The 10889-nt window shown below is 38.3% G+C and overlaps 1 protein-coding gene across 1 annotated transcript in view; it reads left to right on the top strand.

Annotated features, from left to right (window-relative positions):
- The first annotated feature begins 7226 nt into the window (after nt 1–7226).
- Nucleotides 7227–10889, top strand: part of LOC131954149 (uncharacterized) — a 10620-nt gene continuing 6957 nt past the window's right edge. Inside the window, exons 1-6 of the mRNA XM_059317680.1 lie at nt 7227–7328; nt 8246–8400; nt 8682–8707; nt 9047–9096; nt 10640–10678; nt 10817–10889. The exon at nt 10817–10889 is cut by the window's right edge and continues 8 nt beyond it. Coding sequence (XP_059173663.1) covers nt 7256–7328; nt 8246–8400; nt 8682–8707; nt 9047–9096; nt 10640–10678; nt 10817–10889 — 416 coding nt within the window. The 5' untranslated portion in view covers nt 7227–7255. The remainder of the gene's footprint in view (nt 7329–8245; nt 8401–8681; nt 8708–9046; nt 9097–10639; nt 10679–10816) is intronic.

Below are 10889 nucleotides of genomic sequence, written 5' to 3'. Positions count from 1 at the left end.
GCCATTCTAGTGCAGCTCATTCGGTTTAGTGTTCTACCTCTAGATCATGCCAATTAGTCGCCTAACTATTTGTTCTGAGATATAATATGCAGTTTTCGGTAGAGTACTAACCAGTGTTTCTTCCAGACTTTTTTCTCCATAGGGGCTTTGACCATAGGGGGTTTGACCACAGGTGTTTTCTCAGCAGAAGGTCTTTGATCACAGGTGATCTATAAATGGGTGTTTGATCACAAGCGCTGTGTCCGGCTTTGATCTCAGGTGTTTTGTCCACATAGGGTCTTTGATCTCAGGTGGTTTGTCCAATGCTGTCCATATATGGTAAGGATTTATTTTAAAAGTTGCTAAATTATATTTTAAATTGCGACATGATGTAATAATATGTTAAATCATCATGTATAAATACAAGTCATCTAAACTACTCTATGTCAAAACCATGGAGAATCTTGGAGAGTATAGCACGTTAAAAAAAAAGGTAAAAGAACTGTTTTGTATCTTTGGCCACGAGTTTTGGTTACAAAGAGAACGTCAGGACTGGTCACGCGTTTGACGGTGTACGAAACTTGTTATATGTCGCATTATTTGTGTTCCATTTATATTTAAAATAAATCTATGAGGCCTAGCAACAGCTTTTATGTGGAGACTAAAATATAGTTCTTGCCTTTTTTTTAAATACATGTTAATTTCTATTAACGTACTCTCAGGAAACATGTATAAAATCGTGTTAATTTATCACACCTATGATCAAAGCCGGACACAGCGCTTGTGATCAAACACCCGTTGATAGACCACCTGTGATCAAAGATCCTCTGCTGAGAAAACACCTGTGGTCAAACCCCCTATGGTCAAACCCCCTATGATCAAACCCCCTATGGTCAAAGCACCGCTATGGTCAAAGGCCCGCTGTGGTCAAACCCCCTATGGTCAAAGCCCCTATGGTCAAAGCTCCGCTGTGGTCAAACCCCCTATGGTCAAACCCCCTATGGTCAAAGCACCTGTGGTCAAAGGGGGGGGGGGCGGTAGACTTTCGCCGGGGGGGGGCGGACACTGTTAAAAGTATATATTTTCTATATAAATTATATAAATTTTATTTCGTTCGGGGGGGGGGGGGCTGTAAAAAAATTTCGGGGGGGGGGGGGGGGCGAAGAGGTGCCTGGAAGAAACTCTGGTACTAACTAGTGGGACGGAGTGGTCTAGCGGTAGAGATCTGGAATGCTAACCCGTAAGTCTCGAGTTCTAAACCGGGTTCAAGTCAGTAGATCGTCCCTGAGTCCACCCAACTCTGATGGGTACCTAACTCATGTTAGGGAAAGTAAAGGCGGCTGGGAATAGTGCTGACTACGCTTTCTCTTCATATGCCGAGGTCACAGAAACAAGTGAACTCTATTCTATAGACCGATAGGTTTGAAAATGGAACTTTACTTTACTTACTAAATAGTTGCCAAACTCTCACTTGAAAAACGAGTTTTATGAAGGTATAAAAAATTCTAAGTATACTTTATGTACAGAAAGACATTGTTTGAATAATAACAGAAAAAAAAGACCATTAAAATGGTGTTGACGTGAAGTACTTAAAGGTAAAATAAATTGATTAACTATGAAACTTTCTGAAAATTTTACAACTGACAACAATTTAAAAATAAAACAAACAAGTATTTTATTAAAAGGCATTGGTCGTTTATGGTTAGTAGTTATACGTGGTTGAGCTAAAACATATATATATATATATATACATACACACACACCCACACACACACACACATATATATATATATATATATATATATATATATATATATATATATATATATATATATATATATATATATGTGACGAGCGAACATTTATCCTGCCGACAACGCCAATTGTAACGAGCCAACAGTTACCATGCTCGCAACGCCACATGTAATGAGACCTAATTGCCTGTAGTGCCACGTGTTAACGAGTTTAACCACTCATTCTAGACAACATTGACCACAGTATAGATACTCAAGATGCAGGTTCGCTATTGATCCTTTATTACATGAATCAAGAAATGCTTCATAATAACACAATAAATCAACAGGAATGCTTCTCAATAATAGTCTGAATCAACTGACCCCTAACAGTCCTTCACTAGGCTTTATATAACTGAATCCACATGTCTATAATCCTTCTTAACACAATACGGCTAACCCGTTCTATAACCGACTTGACATAGTCACACAGACTGACTGATCTAAGCGAGCGATGAAAGAGGTAAGAGCCTCGAAACGGGAAGAGAGAGAGTTCTGCCGTCCCCTCCTATTTATGCCTTGAAATCGTAGTCGTACTTGTCTCCATTTCCGTAATCGATACTTGTAATCGATGTATCCGAATACTAATGTCGCAGTTTCTGACGTACCGTCCGATTCACTAAAACATCTGCGTCCCATCCATCAAAGTTGACAGCTCGTCTGAAACTTCTCGTACCGTTTCCCAAAATAGCACGCGTTGGCTTTGAGATTGTTATCAGACCGATCCAATAAGCCACCTGTTATGGTTGCGTCAGATTTCATACTGCGTCGCGGCTTCTCGTTCGTTATCATTTGTAACTGGTAGTTAGGCCTACCCCAGTTACATCCACCCCTGCTTTTTTTGTGTGTTTTCAACCACAAACAACGCCTGGCAGGTGCACTTCCTAAATGTCCATCGCATCATCGTAAAAAAAAAATTTATTGTTCCACTCACTGTCCACGACGTTCCATTCGTATACGATTGACAGTTATACCTATTTCACATATCAACTGTGTCTACATCATCTTCCTGAGACACAAAACAGTTCTAGAATTCACATCCACCCTTTCCATTTGGTGCCTTCACCAGTTCACTTCTATAGCTCTTTGAACAGTCTGTTTTCATACCAGCGCGACCATGAAAGAATTGATGGTTGCTGACAAAAAATTTCGTATTCCTTCTGTTCCTTAAACTTCTCCGCGGACCACTTATCTGATGGTCTACTGTCTCTCTGCTTCTGGAGGGACCGGGATCCTCATTGTTGCCGGTATCCTCCCCTTGCGTATCGCGGTTGTTCTGTTGATGGTGATATGGTTCCGGAATGGGTATGTGAATTTCCGTTATAACTTCCGGTTCCCTAATTGTCTTGGGTTTCTCTGTGTGTAACTGCTCTTCTTGCCTATTCCAATATTTCTTTAATTGAGCAATATTCGCCCACCGATCCGGTTTGGCGTGATCGATGGGTCTTATCTTAAAGGGGCCACCTGCTGCTTTAGGCATCTCCACGACTTGCCATATCTCCTGTCCCCAGAGATCGTGGATTTTGTTTCTGCCTAACGGGTGGCTACGCAGTAATACCCTGTCATTCAGTTTGAGTGGCGGGTCCTTCGTCTGTATCGGCGGTTCCCTTCGCCGAGATTCATGTTCTAGTCTTTCCTGTACTACCCTGTACATTTCTCTAATTCTTCTCATATGTTCATTCACATATTCCAGTGCGGTGTATGAGCCAGTCATACTCTCCCTTTTTCCTAGGAACAAATCAAGAGGGAGTCGAGCCTCTCGTCCGAACAGCAACATGTATGGCGTAAAGCCGGTTGTGGCATGGGGTGTGCAGTTGTATAGATATACCAACTCTGGGAGAAAATCAGGCCAACGTTTTTTCTGTTCAGGTTCTAGCGTACGCAGCAAATCATGCATGCTGCGGTTGAACCGTTCACACTGTCCGTTTCCCTTCGGATTAAATGTGGTTGTTCTAGATTTGTTGATCCCGTAGTGGCTGCACAGTTGGTTAATTACTTCTGACTCGAAAGCCCTTCCTTGGTCAGAGTGTAATTGTCTTGGTATGCCATATTTGATGAACCAATGTTCTAATAAGACCTTTGCCACTGTTTTGGCAGTCTGATCTCGTGTGGGCACCGCCACAGTCCATTTGGTGAATACATCAGTCATTACCAACACATGTTCCGTCCCATCCGATGATTGCTCCAACGACGTAAAGTCCATAGCCACAATCTCTAGTGGTTTTGTCGCCAGTAGGTGTCCTGATGGCTGTCTCATTTTGACAACTGGCATTTTCGCATGCTGACACCTCACACAAGCCTCACAATGGCGTTTGACCTCCATTTCCATATTGGGCCAGTAACACCTCCGTCGTAATATTTTGTGCGTCCTGTCCTGACCTTGGTGTCCTGCCCTGTCATGTGCCAACCTTAGCACTTCCTCTCGTAATTGTCCCGGCACCACCACCTGGTGTATTGTGCCATCAATTTGGTCATGAATTCTCCGCATGAGAACACCATCCTTTATACTGAGACGGTTCCACTGACTCAGTATTTTCTTTGTTTCTCGACCAAATTGTTCTCTTTCCCTTCTTCCTGGGAATTTTTGTTCCTGGACGTATTTCAATAGCGGTTGTAAGCCACTATCCGTTCTCTGGGCATCTCTTATCTTTTTGTGATTAAGGCAATTAAAATCACTACTGTCCATATGTTCGGGCTCTGTGGATATGTGCTCCACCCCGGTCTGCCCGTTTTGCATCACTTGTACCCCATGAGGGATATCTGTTGACGCTCTGACCTCACATATTCCTGTCAGTGTTTCTTCCTCATCACCCGGTCTCTCGTAAGGATTCCTTGATAAGGCGTCCGCATTGACCTTGGACAGCCCCGGGCGATGTTTTCTCTCTAGGTCAACGAGTGCCAATTCTGCTGCCCATCGCTGTTCGATGGATCCCAGCCTTGCTGTACTTTGAAGTTCTTTTTCAATATCGGATAATTTCTCTTCAAGTCTTGTTTGAGACTCTTTCATTTCTTCTAGTTTGCCAACACTGTTCTGTTGTCTACTATTTTTATTTACTTCTTCCGATAACAGACACTTTAAAGATGAACATTTCTCCTGTGCTTTTAATTTGCATGAACTTTCCCTATCCAGTTTCCTGGTTAGACTTTGAATTCCTTTATTAAGTCTACCAATTTTCTTCTTACTGTGTTTCTTTGTCATTTTGTTTACTAAGTCATTACCTCGCCGCTCTGTAGCCTTGACCTGCCGTACAGAGGGCGATCGTTTCACCGGACAGTACCGTGCCATATGTCCGGGTTGTGAACAAGACAAACAAATTGGTCGACCGTCTGCCGTCCATTGGAGTGATGGCTTGGCAGGACGCGGCCGTCCAACCCGTCCCCGTTTTGTACCGTTCTTTTCCTGATTCTCAGCTGTTGACCTGCTTTCCAACCACTTCAAGCGTTGGTCAACCTTCTCTAGGTGGGCCAACAGTTGAGCCATCATGGTCTCCATCGTGTCGGCCCCTGTGGGTGGGGATTGTCTCTGTTCAGGCACAGAGACTTTGTCCACCGAACAGTTCGATTGGTCCTCATCCTCGGACCTGCGGATCGCTGAGTTCCTGACCTGAAGGAGGGTCAACTGCTGGTCTCTGTGGACCTCCTCTTTCAACTCTCTCCTTAAGATCGGGGTTGCTAGCCCCTCGATGAAATGGTCCCTCAGTAGGCGTACATCAATGTCCGGTGATTTGCCCTTTACCAAATCAAAGGCCCTGTTCATCCTGTGTGAGTACTCCATCACACTCTCCGCCATTCTCTGCTTTAAGCCCACGAATCCCGATAGCAGTTGCACTCCCGACCGTCTCTCCCCAAAGGTCTCCATAATCAGATCTAGCACCTTATCTGGATCTGATTGGACGGTCCTATCGTGGCACTTAACCTCTGCCCTAACCGTTTCACCTATACTGCCCATCAGCAGTCTTAATCTTTCATCTGGTGACATATGTCTCGAGGCCCAGGCCGCTTTGACCTCTTCACTGAACCTGTTGGTTAAAGTTGGATCTCCGTCCCCGTAAAATTTGTTAATATGGGACTCTCTGGGTAGGACCACTATATGGGTCTGCTTCTCGTCCAGAGTAGACATTTTCTTCCTTAAGTACTAAAAAAAAAGAGTTCTTTCTTACCGTGTGTGTATGAAAAATTTTTCCTCGTTCCTCAATTTTCACAGTTCCTGAATGTCCGAATTCACACACACACTAAACACAGTTATGCACAAGGTTGACTATAGGTGCCTTAAACGGCAAGTCTAGTTGAATTCATCCTGATCGCAGCGCCAATTGTGACGAGCGAACATTTATCCTGCCGACAACGCCAATTGTAACGAGCCAACAGTTACCATGCTCGCAACGCCACATGTAATGAGACCTAATTGCCTGTAGTGCCACGTGTTAACGAGTTTAACCACTCATTCTAGACAACATTGACCACAGTATAGATACTCAAGATGCAGGTTCGCTATTGATCCTTTATTACATGAATCAAGAAATGCTTCATAATAACACAATAAATCAACAGGAATGCTTCTCAATAATAGTCTGAATCAACTGACCCCTAACAGTCCTTCACTAGGCTTTATATAACTGAATCCACATGTCTATAATCCTTCTTAACACAATACGGCTAACCCGTTCTATAACCGACTTGACATAGTCACACAGACTGACTGATCTAAGCGAGCGATGAAAGAGGTAAGAGCCTCGAAACGGGAAGAGAGAGAGTTCTGCCGTCCCCTCCTATTTATGCCTTGAAATCGTAGTCGTACTTGTCTCCATTTCCGTAATCGATACTTGTAATCGATGTATCCGAATACTAATGTCGCAGTTTCTGACGTACCGTCCGATTCACTAAAACATCTGCGTCCCATCCATCAAAGTTGACAGCTCGTCTGAAACTTCTCGTACCGTTTCCCAAAATAGCACGCGTTGGCTTTGAGATTGTTATCAGACCGATCCAATAAGCCACCTGTTATGGTTGCGTCAGATTTCATACTGCGTCGCGGCTTCTCGTTCGTTATCATTTGTAACTGGTAGTTAGGCCTACCCCAGTTACATATATATATATATATATATATATATATATATATATATATGTATATATATATATATATATATATACATATATATATATATATATTTTTTTTTTTTTTATTTTTTATTTTTAATTTTTTTTTAAAGGTCTGACACCACGAAGTGCCGCATCGGTTGACACCCAACTCAGCGACGCCACTGCAGCTTAGCAGTCTGTAACAAACAGATCAACACAACCGGACACGTGTAGATGTTTTAATAACACGCGTGTTGTGTGAAGTAGGTCAGCTTAACCTAGTTAGTCAACCGACACCACCGCACAGGAAACTGTTTCATAGTGGAGGGAGTCATGTGACCGGGTGTTTGAATAGACTGCCTATTACTATTGTAAGTCTTCAAGGCAAACATCAGCACATCACAATGTCGACCGAGCGACTTCTGAGGTTTATATTCATGTATTCATCACTATCTCTAGCCTGTTCAAGTGACGATAGTAAGTTGCATGAAATTACATCGGAGGTATCACAGCTTCTCTATACATTGTCAGTAGTGAATTATACTACTTATAATTATATTATTCATAAAATATTGATTTATGAATATATATATATATATATATATATATATATATATATATATATATATGACACTTTTCCGGTTTATCCCGGATTTCCGGATTCGAGAATCGTATTTTTTTCAAGTTCCGGATTCGCAAAATTTGAGTTTAAAATTTAAGGGTTTGCATTTTAAAATAAAATGAAAAAAAAATAAAAACCGTTTTAAACTTGAGAATTGCTTTTATTAGCAAGTCTCCCGAGCATTTATACACGCTTTATGCCCTTAACGCCTTTCGCGCATGCGTAGATCGTACAATGTCCGCTGCCGTGAAGGCTAGGCTAGAAATCAACATACGCGTGATGTCATTTTTACACCGCAACTTTTATTTACACGGAATATATTCATAAATAAAAGGTTTATTTTCGAATGTTCTCTTTAGTTCTAGAAGCAGAGTGTATATATATATATATATATATATATATATATATATATATATATATATATATATATATATATATATATATATATATATATGAAAGTATATATGTATGTGTTTGACTTTTATGCATTATTGTACTTTTTATCCAATCGCTATAAACTTTGGTGAGATGATAAGATTAAACAAGGGCAGGTATATACCAAAAATATCAATTTCTCACGGGTGCGTGTGTGTGAGAGAGAGTGTTAACATTTAGTTTCTCTACTGAGAAAAGAAAGAACTTGTTTCATACTGAAAAAGAAAGATAATTAAATTAAATAGTCATCTGATTGTTAAATATCTTTCTGGCACGAGAAATACTACTATTTAACAACTGGATTACAATAATTTTACCTTTTCCTTATTTGGTTTAGACTTCAAATGGTTTGATGTTATGGGTGAGCACTACTTTACTGATGTGCACCAACCGCACGTGACTTTCAGGGAGGCTATAGAGATATGTTCTAGCCACGGTGGTTCTGTGGTGGAACATAGCGACAAGGAGAATATGGTCATAATATCCGATTATGTGAGTTGATCCGCGTTTCGTTAAACTGTATCATATAGTTAAGATTTTACAATTAGATCAACATGTTTTTTTAACTACATTCATCGCTCTGCTTGTTGCTCTTGATTTGTATTATGTGCCGTTATTTGTTTACTTAGTTAAGTTATGAATGTTTTTTTTAACTAATTTCATCATCATTTCTCCATTAATTCTGTCTTTTTATTAATAATCCGGATTTTTTTTCACTTAAATATATATTTATTAGTGGCTTTAAATATTATATAAATGTATTTTTATTTCAGATTTCAATTCCCATGTGGGCTAAATAGTAGGTTTTAAAGTGAATGATCCATACAAAATTAAATAATATATTCAAAAGCGATAAATTTAGGTTTATGTGTGGGCCTACATAATTATCTACACGTTATATATATATATACATATATATATATATATATATATATATATATATATATATATATATATATATATATATATATATATATATATATGTATATATATATATATATATATATATATATATATATATATATATATATATACATATATATATATATATATATATATATATACATATATATATATATATATATATATATATATATATATATATATATATATATATTACTTTTATATTGTTACACAGCCCAGGATCACGTTGCAGTGTGTTTGAACACACGGATGGATCTGCTTTTAGTAAGCATCAAATAAAAATATTCATTATAATTAGGTAGACTAAGCCATAGTTTGATGTAAAAAGATTTTGGCCTATTTAAAATATGTTTGGTTGTTTTTCACCTCCCATCTGAGTCGTATACTTAATAGAAACGATGCATTGGAATCGTGCAGAGTTCTAAATCGTAATGTTTATACATGTTGACGTTTTATGGCTTTCCGGAGGCGGAAATAATCCTTTACACATCTTGTCCGTAGGCGTGTGTGTGTGTTTGTTACTGTAAACAAGATAATTTGAGTACCGTTTCATTTCTGTTGGTCAAATTATATATATAAGTATTATTTTAAATTTTTAGTTTTTAAAATTAACGTTTGAGCGAATTGCCGGTAACCTGAGCTTATCCGTATACTACTTGCCTTCTGTCAGAAATTTCCCGTGTGAGTAACTTCAGCTTGGTAGATAAAACTGCAAACCATAAGTATTACCTTGTATATACAGGTTCGGTTTCACTTTAATATTATTTCTGGTTACCGAAGTAGAAATGTTGCTTTATTTGATGACTAGACTACCCGTCATCTAGTTATATAACTGTAGGTTTCGAGGGTCATCCATGAATGACATCACGTCTGTCACTTATCACAAAACAACCAGACCCCACATTCACAGAGACGGCGCACCTCAGACGTTTATGTCTTTTAAAAACACACAATCTCTTCAAATGCTGAAGTCACAAAAACAGGTCAACTCTACTTCACCTGCCCAGTTGCGCATATTTGAGGCGCATATTTATTACTTTCTAGTATATACGAAATATAGAGAAAGTCTCGTAATCGTGCGAAAAAAAAAAAGAAAAAAAATCGAGATTTTTTGCAAATCTGAGTCGGAAAAAACATAGATTTGTAAACTTGTCCGTATGTGTGTGTGTGTGTGTATGAGTGTCTGTGTGTGTCAGTGTGTGTGTAAACACGATATCTTGAGTACTGTTACAGCAAGGTTGATGAAATTTGATATATAAGTATTATGTCAAAATCGTAGATCCGTATCAACTTGAGTGATTTATGATAACCGGAAGTGGTACTTTTACTACTTTGAATTTTTCAAAAGCCTATAACTTGAGTACTATTTCAGATAGATAAATGAAATTTCACATGTGAGTAAAAGATCTAATTCTCTGCCTTCTGTTAAATTTCGAGTAATTTCTGTTGAACGAAAGTAGTAATTTACGCTATTTCCGATTTCTCAAAAAAAAATGTAAATTTATAAAGTACTCATAATATTGCACACAGTTTATTTTTCTATTAGATTTAATATTACTAAAACAAGTAAGTATTAAAACATGTAAGTAAAAACATGTCTATAGTTAGATAGCATTGCAAGAGCAATGCTCCATACTATTATAATACGAATATACGAGAAAATTTAATGGAGATAAAATTTGCATTATAAGACTAATACTGCCACTTTCTATTTTACTATTAATAATAAAATATGCCATTAGTGTTCTAAATCATATTGAACATAAAATGTTTTGTTCTGATATACTTATAAATTAATATTTTTCAGTGTATGACTATTCCGATGATTCAGAATTTATTCTTCGAAGTAAGATTACCAAAAAAATTTACCTCTTATTGCTATACACAAATTATTTCTGATTATTAACTTTCAGCCATATAATCTTTTTTTAGTTACTTTTGAAAGATATAGCTTTATTCTAATATCTTCCAAAATCATTTTCAGTCGTTCCAATGAAATGTCAAGAACAATTTCCATTTGTTTGTAAAAAGGGCATTGTACCTCGTTTTAACCAAAG

This window comes from Physella acuta, unplaced genomic scaffold (assembly GCF_028476545.2).
Source record: "Physella acuta isolate Inbredline_101_S28 unplaced genomic scaffold, ASM2847654v3 ptg000976l, whole genome shotgun sequence".
In the NCBI taxonomy this organism is placed as follows: Eukaryota; Metazoa; Mollusca; class Gastropoda; family Physidae; genus Physella; species Physella acuta.
The sequence above is the reverse complement of the archived record's forward strand: the minus strand, read 5'-3'. Positions and strand labels throughout refer to the sequence as shown.